The 24,457-nt window shown below is 37.9% G+C and overlaps 1 protein-coding gene across 4 annotated transcripts in view; it reads left to right on the top strand.

The window, feature by feature from the left end:
- LOC131843774 (RNA-binding protein Pasilla) overlaps window positions 1–21,747 on the top strand; it is a 126,041-nt gene extending 104,294 nt beyond the window's left edge. For 2 of the 4 annotated variants that reach the window (XM_059192538.1, XM_059192523.1), the window contains 7 exons: window positions 6,607–6,760; window positions 8,250–8,419; window positions 11,085–11,249; window positions 13,032–13,230; window positions 14,318–14,347; window positions 20,436–20,702; window positions 21,321–21,747. In XM_059192538.1, coding sequence (XP_059048521.1) covers window positions 6,607–6,760; window positions 8,250–8,419; window positions 11,085–11,249; window positions 13,032–13,230; window positions 14,318–14,347; window positions 20,436–20,702; window positions 21,321–21,541 — 1,206 coding nt within the window. In that variant the 3' untranslated portion in view covers window positions 21,542–21,747. The remainder of the gene's footprint in view (window positions 1–6,606; window positions 6,761–8,249; window positions 8,420–11,084; window positions 11,250–13,031; window positions 13,231–14,317; window positions 14,348–20,435; window positions 20,703–21,320) is intronic. The other 2 variants (XM_059192531.1, XM_059192544.1) reach the window with 2 other exon arrangements.
- Window positions 21,748–24,457: the final 2,710 nt, after the last annotated feature.

Here is a 24,457-nt window from a genome sequence, read left to right as displayed (position 1 = left end):
CTTAATTAAATTTAATAACCCAATCAAAAATTTAATAAATAGGGTTTAGCCCTAGCTCCGCTCAAGCTTGTGATATAGGTAGTATGTAGCTAACTAATAATATAAATACATTTTTTTAAATACATACATAATATACATAGAAATCTCCCATACCAATACAAACAGTCATACTCATGAATACAAAATATTTGTACTGTGTGAGGAATCGAACCGCGACCATCGGAAAGTTAGCATTGTAAAATTTGATATGAATCGTCACCAGATCAAAAGATGGACATCGCCTATTTTTTATCTTAAAGTAATCTGAATGTGGTGACATGGGATAAAATTTGATGCAGCTAAATCCACGGATAACAGTTAGTTTGTTACAAATGAGACGTTATTCAATCTGTTCAAATAAGTGACGGACAGAGTTCGACCTTCATTAACATAAACCACTGTAGGCCAGCACTGAACACTTAGACATTCAAATTTGACATCATTGCTATTCATTGCTCGTTTTGTCATAATTGTTTGGGCGCTGTTCAGTGCCGTTAACAATTAGTACACCATGAACATTTTTAGACACGTCAGACAATTCTGACTTGTCTAAAACGTGTGAATGTTTAGCCGTGTCGTGCCCACCTTACTAATATATAAAGTTTTTGAATATGGATGGATGATTGTTGCGGTTTCACGCTAAAACTACTGAACGGATTTTGACGAAACTTCACAGTGATATAGTTTATATATCAGAATAATAAGTTGGCTATAATTTAAAAAGATATTATGTAAATTGGGCGAAATATAACGATGAATGTCAAATAAGTGTCATGTTGCTAAGTACTAGTAGCTGTCATGTAACTAGTATTTCATAGGAAATTTATTACCATATCAATTAGTATATTGTCTCGGCTAGACTCTGGTGATGGCTTACTGTAAGATTTATCATCTTGATGACGGTCCTCCACCGCGCTTTTTTCCAGCAATTTTACCACGCACAACCACATTGTGGAATCACCTTCCAGCAATGGTATTTCCGAACCGATATGATAATGAAACCTTCAAGAAAACTCTACCTCGACTATAAAATAAATTTTATTAAATGCATCTTTTATAATTAAACAATCGTTATTTGTATGGTCAATATCGGGAATCCGTAATGATTTACAAATGAGGATGTCAGTTATTTTAATTTACGGAATAACAGCGCTCTGACAGTAAAATGTCACAGCTGAGTTTGGCCAATAGTGTCAATTAAGAACTTTCGATTAATAAACCCCCTAAATCGAATGATTTTTATAATGTCTATTTTGGCAAACAAGACCGTACCGGAACTCGGAGCATCGGAGCAGATTCACGGCGCGCAATGCAGCTAGTCGGCGCCGTTGCCGCAATCGTCTTCGCAAGTGTAATATTGTATAGTTTTATTGTAATTTTATAATTTTATGTTGTTAATAAATTAATTTTTCTTACTTTCATAACTTTGTAAATACTCTTGAACATATGTTGAAATATTAACTTAGCCATCTATGCAGTTCTTTTTAGCTGTGTAAGAGTTAAAAACAGTTACGTTCATTTCCTCTGCCACGAACTTGCCGATGGTGTATACGCAAGATTTTGTTACAGCTTTCGTCTTATAATTCTTTTTCGTTAAGCTCGTTTTCACCCTCTTGCCTGCTATTTGCATAATTCCTTTGTTATTCCTAAATTACACCACAGGGAGAACATCAAAAGTTGCCAAGTTTTCAAGTTTAATAATTCGTTGGCTTAAATCTACGATACTTTGTTGCGTTCTTATTGCTTACATCGGGAGCGCGCTAAATGAAAGGAATAAAAACGACTACTGCCTAAGGACTAAGTATGGTTTAGAGAAACTCGACAGATTTTTATAGGAATCATGATTAAATTTTACAATAATTTTCCAAGGAATATTCTGGAACTATTTCGATAAATTTTATTCAAATTCACTTCCTGTGCGCAGCAATTTTTTACGTTTTAATTTATTAGTTAATTTTTTAATTCACAAGCGTTACTTTTGTAGTTTTAAATATAAATACATAAAGATGTTAACAGATTTCATTTGAAACAATCGTCTCAACTAGACAGAATCGTTCCATGTGGATTTAATTAACAAATTATTTTTGGGCATAGGTCAGGTTTCATGAATCAGCGTAATGTACTAAGATTGATAGAATATGAATAGCAAGAACTGATAAGTTCTTGCTATTCGTTTAACATCGTCTATTAAAACGGCGATAGTGAATAGTGTTGCAAGGTCGTCGCGGGCACGTCGCCGCGCCGTCCTTCCTGTCGCGTTCTACGATACATTTGTTAGCATCACGGCTGTTGCCAGCAATAAAAACTGCTTCCAATTTGTTTTTTTTGCCTACTTGATAACCTTCATTATTCATTGATACTGTTTTTTCTGCTACATATACGCACGAATCCGCTACGGTGTTGTGTGGACGCGTTGTTTTATTCATAATGAAGCTATTTTCAGTTTTATTAGTTTAGCTATGTGTAGGACTTGTTTAATTTTTTAACTGTTCAACAAAATGTACAATTTTAATATGAAATTCGACAAACACTTTTATTTCATTGAATCTAAATATATAGAAATCTGTATTCTAGTGGCAAAGTATATTTCATTGTAATCGTTATATTATTAATACTTAAATCAAAAACTTTGTTCACTTACAGTTTATATAGAGGAGTGCAGAATGCAATTTATTGTTTAAATATGCATTAAAAAATATTAAATCAATAATAAAAACATTATCCATAATACCATTTATTTGACATACACACGCATAGAAAGATAAGATAAGCATAAGAAGAAGTATTTGACGGTAGAACCTTATAATAATAGTATAATTAATTTCTTGTAAATAAACTGGCTTAAAAACAAGTAATTCAATTGAGTTTCTTGCCAGTTCTTCTCAATTGGATCTGTATACTGAACTGGACGATAGGGAAAAAATTTAACGTTCATAAACGGCTAAAATGTCCTACATGGAATAAGTGATTTTTGAATTTCGAGCATTGAGCTACCACTAGTAATTTTTAATATACTTATGTATTATCTAAGCCAATATTGTAAAAAGGTTTATAGGTTTATTTTATATTTGTTCTTATTTCAAATAATGTGTTTTATGAATTCTTTCATTTCAGAAACATAGATTTATTAGCTAGTAACACTTAGGCTATATTTTATATTCATAAAAGTATTCTAAAATTCAAAGGCGTGGGGGTCGCTAGTGTTAAGGAAGTTCATACTTTTGTAGCTTGTTGCTATAGAGCGCTTCTCTTTATATCCGCTAAATATTTGCGCATTGCAGATAGTGACTGCGATGTCTAGGGTGTGCCCCAAGGATGTATATTTGGACCGATTGGAATTATTCAATATGCAATTATTACAATCAGAATTAAGTACATTGATAACAAATATATGTTTTATGGATTTAGATTACGTTCTATTGTATCTGCTAAATATGAATGGAAAATTAATAAATATATAGTAATAATGTAACTTGTATATTTTAATTTGATTTAAAAACTATACAGTTGTATTGAATGAATTGTAACTTTTACGATAATCCAATCCAAAAAAATTTTATTTTTGCCTTGTATCTACTATGAGCTTTTCAATATCAATAGAAAAGTTAGTGTGTATATTTTAAGAGCTTCAATTGTGAAATTTGAACTTTCAAGTTCTTCCTTATTTATGTAGAAAGTTCAAAAATGCTGCCCAGTTTCCATGGACTTGAAAAGGCCGACTTTCCCTTTTGTTATTTAAGTGAAACCTGGAACTGTAGGTATCGTTTTAAATTAATTTAATTGCCCTAATTAAGTTAATATAGTAATAATATATAATTTTTTCGTTTAAATACTATGATGTCTGGAGCTAACAGTGATTTAAGTAAAACCTTATTGCAGTCATATCAAAGTTCTAAATTGCTAGAATAATTAGGGACTGGTCCTACATGAATAAATGATTTTTGAATTTCGAGCATTGAGCTACCACTAGTAATTTTTAATATACTTATGTATTATCTAAGCCAATATTGTAAAAAGGTTTATAGGTTTATTTTATATTTGTTCTTATTTCAAATAATGTGTTTTATGAATTCTTTCATTTCAGAAACATAGATTTATTAGCTCTATATTTTATTATTATGTAATAATATATAATTTTTTCTTTTAAATACTCTGATGACTCGAGCTAACAGTAATTTAAGTAAAACCTTATTGCAGCCATATTAAAGTTCTAAATTGCTAGAATAATTAGGGACTGGTCTGCTCTAATCACTGCGACTGTTTTAATCCTATTGTGTATTTAAGGGGTCTTCCTATGTGATGGGTTGAAAAAATCGATTTTTTTTTTTTTTTTATAAATTGCTCCCTTAATATGTCTAGAATACGGTAGTAAAGCGATTTTAGAAAATTCGAAGTCGTTTTATATCTATACAGCAGGTAAATAGAAAGAGCGGTTCGGAGCGGTGAGTTGGCAGTTAGAGACCGGGCCTATTGTGTACCGTCGGCTTTATACCTGGCCTCCCTTTTATTAATATATTTGTTTATACAAGTTTAAGATAAAACCAATAAAGGAATAGGAGGAAAAGGAGCAGGTAAACTTACTGATAAAGTTATCCAAGAAATTACAAAATTCTACGGATTAGCAATTCGACGCCATCCAGATTCGCTTGAAGATATGAGAAAGGAAGTTTGGGCAACGTACTATCACAAATGTTCTTCTGATGAAAACCCTCAGCATCAATTTTGTCCAGAAGGCGAAGACAGTTGGTGTAAATGGCGTAAGGCAATTTCATCACGATAAACCACCTCTAATTCCGCAAGTCCAAGAAGCTATCAAACCGGTTTTCGAAGATTTATCGAAAGACGAATTATTAATTCGTTGTTTAGGAGCAGAGACACAAAACAATAACGAATCTTTGAATTCTTTGATTTGGACTTTCGCTCCTAAACATCTTCATTCTGGTCCCAAAGTTGTTGAAATTGCTAGCTACTTAGCAGTTATTATCTTTAATGAAGGTTTTCAAGGTATTTTAAAAGTTATGTCGATTATGGGATGCCCTGTTGGTCGTGAAGCCCAAGCGTATGTTGAGAAACGGGATGAAAAGCGAATCTTACGCTCTGAGCGGCGCGTAAGTGATGTCGTTAAACAAGCCAGGATTGACTCAAGAGCTGAACAATCTGCTTTAAAAGAGTTTCACGAGGAAGAGGAAGGAATACTCTATGGACCAGGCATCGCCGATTGAGAGTAAGTTGATATTTTAATAGTTTTTAACGGACTTGAAACTTTAAACGCGTTTTTCTCAAAACTGTGTTTTTCAAACTTTCCTCCATTGTATCTCAGAAACGGCTGGACCGAATTACTTGAAATTTACAGGGCACACTCAATATATGTAAACGCATGGAATGAACTATTATCAATCGAAAATTTTCAAAACTTCGATTTTTTTATAGCAAAAAACAAAAAAAAAAACGCCTAATTTGCAACTTTTATTTCAAATGTCTATCAAAAATCCAATTTTTTTTATATTCATTTGATTATAGGTCATTCCGTGCTTTTAAGCCTACAAATTAAAACGCCGTTTTTTTTTTTTTTAAGATAAGCCGATCAGCCGGAATCGTGGAGGAAGTGGGAGCTCTTTTTTTCGAGGCGGGGGTGTTCAGAGCGCTGTAACTCTAGTTTGACTGAATATTTTTAGCTGAAATTTTATATTTATACTGTCCAAATATGTGTTAATAAATGATAAAAAACTTGAAGCTCTAAATATTTACTGGTCGTAGAAAAAAATCCTAAAATATCCCTAAAAAACAGGCCGTCACATAGGAAGACCCCCTTAATATCTGAACCTAATAAATTAGTGCTAGTTGGTGGTTGGTATTCGCACGTTTCGAATTGGATATGTAAATTTACAATTATTATTTAAAAGAGCAACACGCAGGTTTCTTATATAGGACATATCTATACTATACTATATATTGTATATATATATCGATATATACTAATAAATAAGCTTTCCAAATGAGCGGTGTATTAAAAGAATGATAACTCTGACTGTTCAAAAGTGCTTAATTTAAGTTTAATTCAATAAATTATTTTCTATTCTGTATTATTGTATTACAAGTGCACCTGTTTATGCATAACTAGGTACAAATATGTATATAGTTATACTTACATATCTATCTTTAATGTATGGATGTTATGTGATAAACCTTCCTCTTGAATCACTCTATGAACCGATTCAAAATCCGTTGCGTAGTTTTAAAAAATTAAGCATACATAGGGACGGACCGTCTGTCCCTATGTATGCCTAAATCTTTATAACCGTTAACTAAAAAGTTAGTTATAGAAAAAGAAATATGTTTATTATTCTTGAATCAAATATTGTGGCAAATACACTGATATTTTTACTGCTCGATCAACCTCGAACTTATTCAACTTATATTTCATAGAAAATTTAATATTTCTAACCGACTTCTAAAAAACGGTCTTCAATATAGTTGTATTTTTAAATCGATGCTTGCTTAGTTGAGAGCGAGATGTACATGTGGTAGTCTAGCTCTGTAATAACATTCATAATTGTATTGTTGCAGGTGAAGATACTGGTGCCGAATTCAACCGCTGGTATGATAATCGGCAAGGGTGGTAACTACATCAAGCAGATCAAGGAGCAGAGCGGAAGCTACGTACAGATCTCGCAGAAGGCCAAGGAGCTGTCGCTGCAGGAGCGGTGCATCACAGTTGTGGGTGAGTGGATTCTGTTCCCCGTAGAGTAAGTGAAATTATACGAGTAAGGAACAGAGTTTTTATTATGTACTCGGAATGGTAAAATAGCCACGGGTTACCTGATAGCAAGCGGAAACTGTCGCCTATATATTTGAACAGCAGTACGGACAACACATCATCATTTGATACCCTTGATGCTATTCGTACCACCGACATAGCCCGAAGAATTGCGATGGCAATGGCATGACATTGCTCGTAGGACAGATGGCCCCTAAAAAGTCCTTGAGTGGCGACCACGGATCTAAAGACGCAGCGTGGAATTGCCTCCAGCAAGTTGGACCGACGATGTGGTCAAAATCGCTGGAAGGCATTGGATGCGAGTAGCGCAGGACCGATCTTTGGACATAGTCCAGCAGTGAAACTTCTTACGGGCTGCGATAACGATGATGATGATGATGATACTATACGTGCGTTGCCATTCACGAGGACTATGATGTCATACCTGTTATCCTGTAATTTTACTGCTCAATTGGTACAACTAAAACACAGGTTACAGAGTAAGCTGCTTGACGGCTAAAATACATGAACCTAAGGTACTTACGTAGAGAACTACATACGTCTACCTCTGGTGAGTCCTCGAGAAAGACATAGGAAAGGTACCAGGGGTGTCACGTTACGTAGTATGTGATGCTGTTCAAGATATGACGGCCTCGGTGGTCCAGCGGTTTAAAAATACCACCCCTTATGGTAGCGGGTTCATTTCCTCGCACGGTGCTAACATTTGTATTCAAAAGTTTGATTGTTTGCATCTGTTGTTCTGATAGTCGCAGATTCGTTACCTCGCACAGTGCAAACATTTGTATTCATAAGTATGATTGTTTGCATTGATCTGAGTATTTTCTATGTATAATATGTATGTATTTACGACAAATATATATGTATGTATTTGTATCATTTATCTAGTTACCCATAACACATTGGTAATCAACGTCTATGTGACAGACTCGACCCATTGGCTTTGCGGCGAGATATTGCATCTCTGTGCATTTTCTACCGCATATATCACGGGGAATGTTCTGAGGAATTGTTCGGATTAATACCAGCTGCTGAGTTTCACCACCGTACCACCCGCCAGAAACTGAAATACCATCCTGATCATCTGGATGAATGGCGGTCTTCCACAGTATGGTTTTCTAGAAACTTTTTGCCTCGCACAACCACATTGTGGAATCACCTTCCAGCAATGGTATTTCCGAACCGATACGATATTGAAACCTTCAAGAAAAGAGCTTATTCCTTTTTAAAAGGCCGACAACGTACTTGCAATTCCCCTGGTGTTGCGGATGCTCATGGGCGGCGGTAATCACTTACCAGGTGAGCCGCATGCTCGTTTGTCCCCTGTGTTATAAAAAAAAAACACGAGCTTTAGCTAGCTTAACTTAGGTCTAGATGGCAGTGTCTGAATTGCCCAAGGATATTATTATTAATTATATAAACTGCAACTTTTCAGGTGACAAGGAGAACAACAAGAAGGCCTGCGTGATGATCCTGCAGAAGGTGGTCGACGACCCGCAGTCGGGGTCGTGTCCGAACGTGTCGTACGCGGACGTGGCCGGCCCCGTCGCCAACTACAACCCCACCGGCTCCCCGTACGCGGTGCCCACCACCGAGGTGACAGAGGTGACGACTTGGACACGCTCCCTACATAGTCTGTGGCCGCCCTGTCCTCTTCTGCTTGGGTGACGCGATGACGGGGCGATTGGGCGAAACTTTGGACCCGGCAAATTGCCACCCGAAATTTACCCCGCAGACCAATCTATTAATTGTGTATCCGATTTCTGGATTAGATAACAGTTAAATGTTTGGAAATTCTTCTAGTTTTGGTAGTTTACATTACTTTGTTAAATTTTCGCGTTTTTGTACATATTAATATAGTGAAACGGGTTCAGAATTGAAAATTCAAAATACATTTATTCATGTAGGACATTTTAGCTGCTTATGAACGTAAAATTTTATATATTACAATTTTTTTTTACCGTCATTTTCAATGTATATATCAAGTATAGATCTAATTGAGAGGAATTGGCAATAAACTCAATTGAATTGCTGTTTTTTTTAAAGCCAATTTATTTAAAATATGTATTTATATAGATGTCTATGTCTAACATTAAATGAAAATGCCATATTACAATTTTTCCCTACCGTCCAGTTCAGTATATAGATCCAGTTGAGAAGAACTGGCAAGAAACTCAATTGAATTACTTTTTTTTTAAGCCACTTTATTTTCAATGTATATTTATATAGGTGTCTATGAATAACGTTAAATGAAAATCCAGTACATGTACAACTATTGCCATATACGCTTGTCATTGAAGTAAACGTTTCGGTTTAGGTTTTTATGGTAAATAAAAGTATTTACCATAAAAATATTCGTGTTAAAACCCGTTTAACTATATTAATAACGTATTTTCATTATTAAAAAGTAATTGTAAACATTTTTAAACCATTGATAATTTCTAATTTGTTTATGGCAAAACAGTTATATCACATACCTAACCAAACAAGAACTGAAATTGAACTACATTTAAAAGTATGTTCTATTAATAGTGTCATAGGAATTATTTTTGATTGGTACTTATTTATGTTGGTACTTATTCATATATTGAACTACATTCAAAAATATATTCAATTGTTATTGCTATAAGGATTATTTTTGATTGGTAAAGTAATATTGATAATTAATAGATTGGTCAAAATAATAATAACTAAAATCCGCTTAATCCGGCTATCACGTTTCCAATGCTTAACTCAAATGTTCAATGCAATGTATTTAATGACTTAATGTATATGGAACAAAGCTTATATTGGCATTGTGGTGTCACACGACGCGCCCCCTCAGCGCAGACAAAGGGTGGAAAGCACTTGTGAGCGTGTTTAAGTGGTTACACAAACCCTTTCTCCACTCATGATGCTGAGATTACATTAATAGCATTGTTTCCTTTAATTTCCATAATAGGTAAGAATTTTTTTTTTTTTTAATTATTGTATACGCATGATTGTTTATGTTCTGGTGACATTAGTTTCCGAACGCAAGTTCGTCAGAGCGGTATTGTATGAAAAAGCACCTTAAATGCTACATACGTAAATGTCAAGTGTTAGATTCTAGTCGTGTAGCACAGCTTTACATCCGATGGTCGAAGGTTCGATTCTCGCATGATATATTTATGTACAAGATTTTTTGTATTTTTTTTATCGACGATAATGGAATGGTGCATCCGCCTGTGCTAACGGTTTGCACTGGCGGAGCAGTGGAGGATGATAAGATGAGTATGAGGTCAGGTCAGTTAGCCCATCGTGATTCACCTGGAATTTATCACGATGGTTTCCAGGCGGAACCGCGTGGAGGTCAACCTGACATGGTACATTGCTAGTAATGGGGTCGAGAATCCACATTACTAACAATCCCCTTTACCCCCTAGATTTTTTATATATTTATATATTTATCTAGATTTATATTGTTATAGGTGTTTCTATGTATATTATGCATTTGTGTATTTATATATGGATGTTTTCTATTTATTTATTTATTACTAGTAACTAGCCCCGGCTTCGCACGGGTGTACATATATTATACATGTAAACCTTCCTCTTGAATCACTCTATCTATTAAAACAAACCGCTTCAAAATCCGTTGCTTAGTTTTAAAGATTTAAGCTTACATAGAGACACGGATAGACAGTGATAGTGACTTTGTTTTATACTATGGAATGATTTTGCTCACAAAAATGTATATGATGGCATTCTCTACCAGTCAACTGCGTTGATCAGATATAATATATGTTGTTTATAAAAATATGTTATTAAGTATATATGTAGTATGGTAAGGGACTAGAAGGTGCTGGTGAGTTTTTTTTGTTACGGAAATTCTTTATGGTGGCTGTATAATGTTTAAAGGTCTCTATGTTTGCAGATTAAGTGTTATGCGATATTTTTTGTGTAATTAAGTATTAGTAGAAATAGAAATAATCTTTATTCAAATAAAATGAAAGAACACTTTTGAATAGTATATAAAATATAATAATAATTATAAAATATGTGTGTCGGCAATTAGCTGTAAAGTTTATATATAAAAATTACGTGTCACGTCGGTCGTCCGCGGTGGACTCCTAAACTACTGAAGCAAAGTAAACTTGACTCGCACATCGTATGCAATTCGATCCAACTCGAAAGATAAGATTCCAATTTATAGTCGCAATATTATTTTATTCGAGAACCTTAGCCGCGGCGACGCGTGAAATATGAATAAATGAAACAGGCGGTTAATGTAAGACGTGCGGTGCGGCAGGGTCACGCGCTGGGCGGGTCGGTGGGCTCGGTGGGCTCGGTGCTGGTGAACGGCGCGGCGGCGGCGGCGGCCGGGCTCGCCGCGCTCTCACTCACGCTCTCGCTGGCCCCGCCCGGCGCCCAGCAGCCCGCGCCCATCACGCAGCACATGCTCGACCACATCAAGGTGAGCCGCATGCACCTACAGCCGACCTCCGCCTCGACAGTCCTCGCACATCCGACGATCACCACCTCCATCCCGATAGTCCTCACACATCCTACCATCATCACCTCCACCCCGACCGTCCTCGTACACCCAACCACCACCACCTCCACCCCGACCTTCCTCATACACCCAACCATCATCACCTCACCCCGACCGTCCTCGCACACCCAACCGTCATCACCTCCACCCCGACCGTCCTCGCACACCCAACCGTCATCACCTCCACCCCGACCGTCCTCGCACACCCAACCGTCATCACCTCCACCCCGACCGTCCTCGCACACCCAACCAACATCACCTCCACCCCGACCGTCCTCGTACACCCAAATATGATCACCACCTCCACCCCGACCGTCCTAGTACACCCAAGCATCACCACCTTTTTTAATTATATGCTTTTGATTTTAAATTTAGAATTAAAAAAGTTATGTCACCCCCTATTTAAATACTAATAAAAATTATTGTGATAATGGCTGCCTTAATAAATAATTAATATTTTCCGACCGTCCTCGTACACCCAACCATCACCACCTCCACCCCGACCGTCCTTTTTTTGTACACCCAAGCATCACCACCTCCACCCCGACCGTCCTCGCACACCCAACCGTCATCACCTCCACCCCGACCGTCCTCGCACACCCAACCGTCATCACCTCCACCCCGACCGTCCTCGCACACCCAACCATCATCACCTCCACCCCGACCGTCCTCTCACACCCGACCTCCATCCCGACAGTTTTCGCCCACCCGACTATCATCACCTCCACCCCGACCATCCTTGCACACCCGACCATCATCATCTCACCCCGACCGTCCTATTACACACAACCTTCACCCCGACAGTCTTCGCCCACCCGACAATCATCACCTCCATCCCGTTAGTCACTCGGCACCAACCATCATCACCTCCACCCCGACCGTCCTCGTACACCCAACCACCACCACCTCCACCCCGACCTTCCTCATACACCCAACCATCATCACCTCACCCCGACCGTCCTCGCACACCCAACCATCATCACCTCCACCCCGACCATCCTTGCACACCCGACCTCCACCCCGACAGTCCTCGCCCATCCGACTATCACCACCTCCATCCCGATAGTCCTCGCACAACCAACCACCATCACCTCATCCCGACCTTCCTCGTACACCCAACCGTCATCACCTCCACCCCGACCGTCCTCGCACACCCAACCATCATCACCTCCACCCCGACCGTCCTCTCACACCCGACCTCCACCCCAACAGTTTTCGCCCACCCGACAATCACCATCTCCATTCCGATAGTCCTCGCCCACTCAACCACCACTCTACTATCCTTCCCTCCTCCGGCCGTCCTTCCCTCCACCTCCATGTTCATATATGAGAGATTTCTTATTAAGATTTAGATGTATAATTCGTTAAATCTTTTCTATAAATAAGAAAGTCCCGTGAAAGCAAGTACACTTGTGCCAGTGAGTGCAACCTGCATCCGATGAAAGATGAACCAGTGGGGATCGCTGGGTGACTCACTGACACAGGCCATTTTCATCCCCCTAGAGGGGTGAAAGTTGGAGGCTCGGGCCAATCCTCTTTGTCCCAGCATCGACTTCGGGACAACGATCCCCGGGTAACGGATTCAAAAGCCTCCTAGAGCTAACCAGCTGTCGACCAAGTGTCAAACGTCAAAGTGTCAAACCTAGCTATCATTAGTAACCACTAATGATAGCTAGAATTGACACTTTGCATGGACATGTGCAGGTGGCTCTGCGGCAGTCGGGCTACTCGGAGGCGGGCATCAACGAGATCAGCACGGCGCTGGCGCTGCTGGTGAAGCACGGCGTGCTCGGACTAGCGCTGCCCGCGGCGCTGCCCGCCACGCCGCTGTCGGCCGCCTACTTCCCGCTGCCGGCGCAGGACCCGCCCGCAGTCTTCGGGCCCATCGGACAAGTCGGCCTCGGTGAGTCCACCACCACCGTCGTCATCCTCGTCATCACCACCCTCACTATCACCTCGTTCTTGTGATGAGACAGCTTTTCTAGTAAGCGGTAGATTAAAAAATTAATACGACTATTTGATATATAAATATACAATCGCTTAAATGTAAGTTTATTTGAATAAAAAATTTTCTGTATTCTATTCTATTCACTAAGATATTTGATTTTATTAAATAAAAATTAAAAATATTATTGCAAAAGTTAACCAGAAGTAATAATGTTATGTTATATCATTATAATTTTGTCATTTAGTAATTTTATTTATTTATTCATTCATCACAACACGTATTGTGTTGAATTTAATAATAATTACATCACATTAAGTTTTCATCACAAATAACTCTATTCATTTTGATATATCGCCCACATAAAGTTTATTATTAAAGTTCGGACGCTCAGAGTTCGCGTTTCTGACAGGTCAGGTTCGAATGGGCTATGTAACTTTGAACTGACGCACGTACATAGTTTTTAAAAGTCTAACCACATCAAACTGCGCTGTATCAAGGTTATTTGTTTGTCAAACAGTTGACATAACCTTGAAGCAGCGCAGTTTGATATGGTTTGACTTTTAAAAACTATTGTTTCTAGAATTTAGAATACATCAAAATTGATACGTTTATTGTAAGTTGAAATAATTATTGAATTTTTAATTTTATCACTCGTTAATACAAACAAAAAAGATAAAAGATATAATAATAATAATCTCAGGACAATTCACACTGAGTTTTAAGCTGCCCTAGACAACTGATCGTATATACATAGATTTTTTTTTTTTTGTAAATACATATATATTATCATAGAAAACACCATATACAAACAATCATACTCATGTATACAAATGTTTGTGCCGTGCGACGAGCCCGGACCATCGGAAAGCTAAACCACCGAGATATAATATACTATACATATACCTAATATATCTTTACCTATGTGGAATGAGCTACATGACACTCGATTTTTTTTATTGTATTGCACCATAATTGTATCACATACAAGCTTTGCATTGCACCGTGCAGTACGCATATTTATGTATGTTTTATTTTTAAACAGACGGCAGCGCACACCAGCGGGGATTATATGGTAAACTGTCTTTAATTAATTGAAAACAATCACAAACTGTCCGGTCCACAAACTGATGCAACACCCACTGTTATGAGAGACGCAGTAGTATTTGTATAGTCTATTCTGTAGGCCAGTACTCTTTTCGTATCTGTTTTGTTTGTTAAATAAAATTTGATAATAATTTTTATTTTTTTCATAATAATAATGATATAACAGTGCCATTTGGGCACATAAATTGTTGAGGTCGTTATCTGCCATTTTTTCAGCTAAACGTTAATGAACGTGTAGTTCATTAGCCAAGGACATGCACAAAACTAAGCACCTAATGAGGTGCTTAGTTTTTTCCTTACAAAATAAACTTCTTCCCTCGGGGTCCATAAACTAGGTTTTTTTTATGGATGGTAATGGAATGAACGGTTTATTTGGCGGGGCACCAGTGGAGGATGATAAGATGAGCATGAGGTCCATAAACTAGCCCATCGTGACAAATTCATCAAGAATTTATCACGATGGTTTCCATGGAATGGTGCTGCGTCCTGCGAGATCATCAACGGTTTACAATTCCCATTCCCCCCCCCCCAGGTACGACCAAGGACAAATGAGTTTAGATATAGAATGTTCTTTGATACATAACATTATTGTAGATTTTCGTTTTGACTCAGAAACGGGTTCTAAAGTTATTACATAATAAGCTCTTAAATTATGAATGAATAATAAACAATATGTTCATTCATTCATTCATAATTTAAGAGCTGTGCTCTTGTCGATGGAGCTCTTGCTTCTTCCACGATCTTCAATCAAATGCACACATTTGTATTTATTATTTGTATAATGTATTGTAATGGCGTTCGGCCATAACCTGGACAGCCATGTTTGGCGATAAGTGTATAAATAAACTGTACATGTAAAAAAATATATAATCCGGAGTCAGAAACCCTAAGCAAATTAAATCAAAAATCATTTATTAATCATAGGACATTTTAGACTAAAAAAGATTAGAAATTAGAAAAATATTAGTATAAAAAATTTAACGTTCATAAGTGAACGTCAAATTTTTTATACAAATTTTTTTCCCTACCGTCCAGTTCAGTATACAGATTCAATTGAAAAGAACTGGCAAGAAACTCAACTGATTTTTTTTAATGGAAGAAAGACGAACTTGTTAGAAGTTCAGCTGTAATCTATGGTTTAGAGGAACGCATAAAGAATAGACGTTAATACATTTATATATATATAGTGATATACAAAAACTTGTAATGAATATATTTTGTTTTATTATTTAATTGCAATCTCATAGAGCGTAGAAGTTTGTGGGCCAGACAACACTTCATTATCATATCAGCAATTATATTAAGTCATATATAATAATATAACTCAAGTAGCCGTGACCTTCGCCTTCATACGCACTGTTGCGCTACCGTCCGTTGTTTATATAATTAACTAGCTATTCCCGCGACTTCGTGCGCGTGGAATTTAACTTCATTTTTTCTAAAATAAAAGTAGCTTAAATTACTCCTTATTACATCAGCTACCTGCCAAAAAAAGTCCCGTCAAAATGGGCCCAGCCATTTCAGAGATTAGCCGGAACAAACAGACAGACAGACAAAAATTGTGAAAAATGTTATTTTGGTGTATGTACCGTATTTATATTCATATGCATGTAGTAAAAACGGTTGTTTCAATATTACAACACTTACAACAACTCCACTTTTATTTATATCTATAGAAGAACAATTAATTATTGCACCATCTACCACGGTACATACTGCGACGCCATTTTATATAATTACCACAGATATAAAAAAAACATTGCCTTGTCTTTATCCCATTATCTGTGGTCGGCGCAGTATGTCATTCTCTTCCACTGATCTCTATCGGTCGTCATATCTGAGCATACTCTCCGTTTATGGCTTAGGCAATGGGTCTTCTCGCGGCCCGCCAACAACATAGGCCAGCTCTCAGTAACGACAACAATTAAGTAATAAAAAGTACCTTTAATATAAAAAAAGATCCTTATAAAAAAACATATGTACAGAAAATAATTTTTTTTGGCCCTTGATTTGTAAAACGTTGATGACCCGCTGGCTTAGGCAATGATGTTAAAAAACTCTTTTATAATATACTGTCACATCGTTCTTGAGTCGAGAGCGATGCTCTATAATAATAATAATAATCTCAGGACAATTCACACAGCGCCATCTAGACCCAAGTTAAGCTAGCTAAAGCTTGTGTTATGGGTACTAAGATAACTGATACATGTACATAGATATTTTTAGTAAATACATACATATTATACATAGAAAACACCCAGACCGATACAAACAATCATACTCATGAATACAAATGTTTGTGCCGTGCGAGGAATCGAACCCGCGACCATCGGTCGTAAAGCGGTGTGCTAGACCGCTAGACCACCGAGGTCGTCGATGCTCTATATGGTCATAATCAAATTCTACTTGATGGATTTATATAATTTTGTTTAATTCCGCCACAATTACCATGTGTGAGACCACAAATATTAGTGTGGAAACTTTACCGTTACGACCTTTTCGAATGGCGATCAAATTCCGACCGTTACTGAATAGAATAGAATAGAAAATCATTTATTCAAATAAACTTACATTGAAGCACATTTGAATAGTCATTACATTTTTTTTAATCTACCGAGTCTACTGAGTCTACACACGTCATCATCAGGCGTTGAATAGATTTCGGATATATATTGGAAGCCTAGTGTTGACTCTTCGGCAACCAAACCACGACAATTGAAGGTCGTAACGGTAGTCAAGTTTCCACACCGAATATTTGTGGTCTCACACATGATAATTGTAGCGGAATTAAACAAAATAATATAAATCCATCGAGTAGTGAAATAGACTTCCGCAAAATAACACCTAATTCTATTAAATATAATCAGAGTCGGTGTAAAAAGATACAAAAGGTAAATAATACTTGTAGAATCTAATTTAAATAATACAAAAATGGACTGAACTTAAGAAACTAAATATTAATTATTATATATTATTATATGATATAAATGCTGGTTTATTACGCGCGGAGCCGCGTGATCATATCTATACACAAGTATTGTACAGCTTCACACTAGATCCATGTCATGTGCTTCAAAATTCTAAATTCCCCACGATGCTTTCTCCATCTCGACTCGATTGGCTGACTTGTTTCGACTAAAATCTCTCTTATTAATAGCTTCTATTCATTTTTACGAGTGGACGCGTAACATTTCAATTCATTATATATACATATTCAGTAGAACAACCTTCTTGGTATATAAATTTAAGTCAAATCTTCATATAAAAGATATCCCCAAAAGAATGGATACGGCGTGAAGTTAGCTACTCATCATTATTCTCATTTCAAATTAAATATCTTTTTTTTTCTCCTTTCAATTGCAGCTTTCTACAATTAATCCCTTTTTCACTGTGACTTAACGAGTCAACACAACTCCCTTCTCCATCCAATTTAGTCCCGTCATAAAATTCCTAATTTTAATTTCCTACAATGCCGGTTACCACGCCATTTTGCTATAGACAAAGTAAAGTTGAGTGCCGAAATATTTTCCTTTGCCTCAACTAGTTAACGTTCTTAAAAAAAAATTGAAATGAGGCGCGTCCGATTGTTTTTTTTTTCTAGGGTTGTCTTACAGTATTACGTTGTGGTAATTGCATGTTCGAGCACATTCTGTGTTGTATTGCTGATCTGTGTAACAATTGGCTTAGTTATTTGTTGTTATCTAGCCTTCCTGTAACATTCTATGATTTCTAAATTTCTATTCATCGCTTTCTCATACCATCTGTCGGCAATACGCAACACTTGGCGTTGTGGATGTGGTAATGTATTATATGCATACATACAATAACAATAAGGGTTATTTTCCTCTTTAATATTAGGAAAAATATGTCCACTTTCAGCTTTTAAATAAATTAATTCTAATTCTATTATTATAAAATGTTAATGATAATTTAATATCAATGATTTTTAGCGTTTTACGTCTCGCTTACAATTCAATTGTAGCAACATTATCGGGTGGTTGTTTATGTAATACGTCAAATCGTTTTTTATTTTTAAAATACTTAAATTAAAATATAGCTATGTATGGATCACTCTACGGTTATTAATACAACTGATTACTGTATGTAGCTACAGTAATAAAAAAGTTGGTAATCGCAAAAACTTTCAATTATAATCTATTTAAAATAAGAAACTATTGCAACAGCATTATTTAATCAATCCCCTAATATTCAGAGACAATAAACCAAAGAAAAGATTACCCTAAAATCGAACTACCAAAATTTACGGGCATTATAGTGGTTGGTTAACTTTCAACACGTTTTTCAGTTTATTTTATGTATGTTAAATATGATGTGTACGATGTTATTTAAATGTAGACGTGTTTTTTGCTGTGTTAGTGTTAGAATATGTAGGTTTTTATGTATGTGTGTAATCTTACTACCCACAGCGTCGGTTATGGGAAGAACAACTTAATATTTAAATTAATATGCACCGTGTCATAGTTTAAAAAAGTCAATAAAAGAATCTAGCAAAGGACTTTCATATATTCAAACAAATATGACAATATAACTTAACAAAATTTTGCTATTATACTAAAATGGATTTTAGATATATATTCAATATTTCAATACGGTACTTATTTAATTTTTTTTGTATATGAATGTTTGTCCAGCGGTCTGTTTATGTAACGCAGTTGAGTACTTTTTTCTTTAAATAGCATGAAAATTCTTTTTTAAATAGCATGAAAAGATTCAATTAGATATGATACAGTTGATAGTTGCAGTTACAAGACTGTTCGAAATGACAACTGTCAAATGTCATACATAATTGCAATACAGTGTATGAAACAATTTATCTGTTATATGAGAATAATAGCAACTGTATTACATAATCACAGGATTGTTACTGATAGTGGTGTCCTGGTAAATAGTTGTTCTTCCCGTTTTAACTTTATGTCCGCAGCACAGCGCTACCGTACGAAATAAGTATCGTTTTAAACTTCAAAGTAATTGAGTCGCGGTTCATGCTAGTGTACGATTTATTTGTTATTGCAGATGGTCCGTCTGATCTATCTTATATGTGTATCGTATCTCAATGTATTGCATAGAACAAACCAATTAAAAAACCAAAAACCCGACCATAGACCTACTGATTCTGGTTTGTTTCTAAAAATATATGATGCAGGTTAATGTTACTTTTTTTCTGTGACTACGGAACGACTACCGTTGACTTTTCTTGATACTTAGCCTACTCATAATTTCTATCACACTTTTCTCTTGATATTTTATATCAGTATAACGTAGCATCAATGTAAAGGTAACATTCAGATGTTATTTGTTCAATTTTAAAAGCGTAAGAAATAAGGCACTGTAAATCCAGCATCAAGGTGCTACCTAAATATATTGGTTTTAATTAAATTAACTTACTTCAAATTTTTAGTTGTGAATTGATTTAGCAAGTATTTGGTCGCCTTTATAGTTAATTTCGCTGTAATATATATATACTTTATTGCACTTATTACATTAATAAAGACAGTTATACTAAATTGTGAGCAAGGGCGATATGTTACCTTTAAAAATAAAATCATTGTGTTAATTTGACGGTCACGTCCCTCGTCACGTTATCGTATGTCGAGCGTGCACTAGCATCGTGCGGACGGGGCGCTGTGCGAGCGGACTGCTCGTTAACATCACAGACGACTACATAATATACAGAGTGGGAGCTTGACCACTAGCTTCATTCTGGAAAGTTGTAGTAGAAAAAAAAAAAAGAAAAAGAATACGAACATTACGAAAATAGAATGAACGTCACTTTAACGGTGATAAGGTATTATTTGATGTTAGCAACGGCTACGACTCTCCAGAATGGGCACCGGTCGAGAGCTCTCGCTCTGCGCGCGTAGTGGTCTGTGCGACGTAACCCTGTGGGCACCGGCGCGAAACGTTCTAATGTGCGGTACCGGGCGCTCCCCTCCCCGGCGACTGCGGTACCGGCGGCGGTACCGGCGCGGTACCGGCGCAGTACCGGCGGTACGAGCGGTACCAGCGACGGTAGTGGTGACGGCGCGCGTGCGCAGGCGCGGCGGGCGGGCGCGGCGGCTCGTTAGAGCGTTTCGCGGAGGTTGCATTCGAGGCGCTTCGCCCCCCAGCCGTGGCGCCCATCTCGCTGTCGGCCGGCGTGGGCGGCGTGGGCGGCGTGGGCGCGGTGGGCGCGGTGGGCGGCGTGGGCGGCTTCCCGTCCGCCTCGCTGCTGCCGCTCTCCAAGAGCCCCACGCCCGCCGACGCCGGCGCCAAGGACTCCAAGAACGTCGAGATTGCGGAGGTCATCGTCGGCGCCATACTCGGTCAGTGCTGCTCACTCTTTTCTCTCTTAGGTGTGTCAGGTCTTAGGTGACTCTTAGATGGGTCTGAGGTACTACCTCCTAGGGGGTAGAGGAAAACCTCAGACCGAGAATGGGTTAGAATAATTTCTTGACAAATTTGCCAAGAGGTCCTAATTGATTTGAATTCATCTTTCACTGCTGTTCTACTAGCAAATGCTATTACCTTAAGGGTAAACTCTGCGGTAACGATATACGTTACCTAGGCATTTGAAAGTCACTGAATTAGAATAAAATATTCAGGACCGCGCTATAGGTCGACCTAACATAATACATTGCAAGACTCCGAAATAATATCATCCCACTGCATACCTTATCTATCTATTCCCCAATCTATATTCGAATATGGACTCAATTGAGGTAATGTGATGAGATGGTAACCATTGCCTAAACATAAGATAAGAATAGGAAGCCCCACCTTGCTGAATAACTCTGTAACTCTTGTGATTGATAAATAACTATTGAAGTTCTAAATTTATACTTTTAGGTGTCCCAATCCACTAGGTCAATATAGAACTCTGGTCTAACGCTATAGATAAATTTAAACGACCACAAATGTATATAGAGTGGTGTTCATTGCAGGCCCCGGCGGGCGCAGTCTGGTAGAGATCCAGCAGATGTCCGGCGCCAACATCCAGATCTCTAAGAAGGGCACGTTCGCGCCGGGCACGCGCAACCGCATCGTGACCATCACGGGCACCCCGACCGCCATCAGCAGCGCGCAGTACCTCATCGAGCAGAAGATCCAGGAGGAGGAGCTGAAGCGCACCCGCCACAACGCCATCTCCGGCCTGATGCAGTAACGCTGCCGCGTGACGCCGCGCTCTAGCGTAGTATGTAGTTCTAGTCACGCCGCCCACGCACGCGGAGCGAGAGGAGTGGCGCGAGTTACCTGACTCTAGTTAAGGAAAGTTTTACTTTGTTTTGGTTACGCCGAACGTTACGCAGCTCTCGGGACGGGCCGGCGGCGACTCGCGGCCGGTCAGCGGTCACCGGCCGTCTCAAGGGCGATCAGCGATCATTGGCCGTCTTGTCGGCGGTCAGCGATCATTGGTCGTATCGCGGGCGGTCTGAGTCACCGACCGTTTCGCAGGCGATCAGCGATCACTGGCCGTGTTACCGGTGGTGAACGGTTACTGGCCGTCTCTGGGACGGTCGACGGTTGACTGGCCGCCAGGGGCCGGCCGTCGGGCTGGCAGACGGCCAGCGGCGAGCCGTCCGACGGTCGACCACCGCAACAGTATCGGGGCGTGCAATACGCGCCGCCCGGCCCGTCCCGACACATAGTTACCTATTTACAATACATAGATTTATGTATATTAATTTTACGCATATAACTATAGTAATAGTGGTGTTGAATTATTATTATTAATGCTATTATATAATATTATGTTTTTATTGTGATGACAAATGAAACCGTCGCCTCGCCGTGCTCAGCACGCGGGCTTCGTTTAATATTTAACGAATATACGATTGTGATATGTCCTATCACGGAATTTCCTATTCCATACACATTTTATTTTTTCATTTTAATATTTATAACTTGATTTCACTGTAAATGTTACCATTGATAAGTTATTTTTTTGTTAGTTTACGACGTATATAGGGTTATTGTAGTCGATGTGCCAGCAAACGTCACGAGAGCGCCGAGGGCTCCCCTGGCCGCAGTCTCGTCAAAGTGGAGACAAAAGGGCGCTACCGTATACACATCCCTCGCTATATTACTACACTCTGTCATAAACCACATAGAATTTACTGAATCCTATACATAGGTATTGAATAGCAAATATATATTGAAATATATATATCTGTGATATCAGTCAGAATTTACGATATACAATATGAACTAAGTACCTATTATTGATACCAAACGATACGATACAAGTCCAAATCAACATGTAAATACGCTACAGCGTATCAACGATAATTCGAATCAATAATTTGCATATAGATATTTAGATATTCAGTGATATATAGATATTGTATATATATTTGTTGAACCCATTATTTGTTATGAAATTGTTTGTTAAAATATTTACTGACAATAATAATAAAAAGCTAAAATAAGATTATGTAAATCACAATGAGTATATCCGAAAAAAAGTAGAACATTTGTAGTATTGTACTAAAAAAAATTTTGTTGTTGTGTTTGAGAAGGATCTAAAATTAAATTGAATATAAATTACACTTTATTCTGCATTATTTGTGGTTTAAAATATCCGAAAAAACTGTGCCGTTGTTGATGTGATACATTAAAAAGGTTGCGGTAAATGACAGTGCATGGAGTAATGTAGCGTCGGAGTGCATGTGTGTGTATAAAGTACAAGATGGCGTCTGGAATCTGGTAGCCAGAGTTACGGTCATTCCTGATTTCTCTCGTTAAAGATCTTTATTTTTTATACATTTATAATTATTGTGTTATAATTTTGTTAGGAATGTTTCATAGTTATTGATTTGTTGTCGGTCTAAATTTATTACGATATAAGTACAATTTTATAATAATGCATGTCCAGAATAATAGAGAATATATTTTAAACATTTTTAATGCAGATTTCTATATTATAATTCACGAAGACAATATAATAGAATTCTTATTTACATTCGCTATGTAACCGTGGGAGGCAATATATGTACATGTAGTGCGCTACTATTGAGCTGGGCGTTTAGTTTGTCGCCGTAGAGAAATATAATTATTAATAAATAAACTGTGATTGTTACCCGACACCGCAGTTGAACGGTTGTCGGCGGTCGGTGTCCATGCAAGGGTACACGCATACTCTCCTCGCCGGGAAATAGTTTTAAGTTGTTCGTTTACCTCAGAAGTGCCATCGTAGGTTTTCGTAGCGCGGCATGGCCGCCATCTTGTCTACGTCACGACTATTTCCCCGTTAACTCCCCGGGCCCCACGTGGCGTCCTCTAGCGGCCGGCTAACTCCAGGCGGGGTGATTACTTATCAAAGGACAGAAGTACAAAGAAATTGTAATAATCATAATAATATATATATTCGAATCGGCTTAAACGACTAATTTACTATAGTGTGTAAGGAAAGGAATTGAGATATATTCCCCTCAAAGATTCAAGTGTTATGTAAATTGACTTTGAACACAGAGACGCCATAACCTCGTACTTCCTTGAAAGTGAAAGTTGTAGTTATAAATATATAGTGGTAAGTCAAACTGTCAGGCAGTCCAACGACACGTAGCTATGTTGTGTATTGTTACTGGGACTATTACATGTGTTATGTAGGTAACATTTGCACTAGATGCGTTCACGTAGTTAGATCTTATCATATATTCAATCTTTAAAGTGTATAGTAATCGCTGTTCGAACTTTCTGGTGTTTTTCGACTTTTCTCATCTTATAATGTATGTATATTTGGGGGTAGTACAGATATCGTGTTGTGTCAATTAAATTTGAGGTTGTGTCACGCTCGCGACGACCTTGAAAACATTCAGACGTGGTTTTAGACTGTTGTTGGTTTGAAGACAAAGTACGGACAAGTAAGACAGCGGCACGCGAGTGAGTTTTCCAAGCGTCGCGATCGTGCGAAGCCTGTATGCGTGTTGGCAGACACCTCCCAACGCACTTGCCTGTGAACGTCGATTTAACAAGCTCAATTTTTATTGGATTAAACTCGAGTAGTCGATACGTGTAAGTCAATACGTCAATTATTCAGAAAACTTCATTTTTCGAATGCAACTCGTCGGCAAAATTTGAA

This window comes from Achroia grisella, unplaced genomic scaffold, assembly GCF_030625045.1.
Source record: "Achroia grisella isolate CSIRO2021 unplaced genomic scaffold, CSIRO_AGI_Agris_v1 utg1086, whole genome shotgun sequence".
NCBI lineage: Eukaryota > Metazoa > Arthropoda > Insecta > Lepidoptera > Pyralidae > Achroia > Achroia grisella.
Note: the sequence above shows the minus strand (reverse complement) of the source record. Positions and strands in the feature narration are given on the sequence as shown.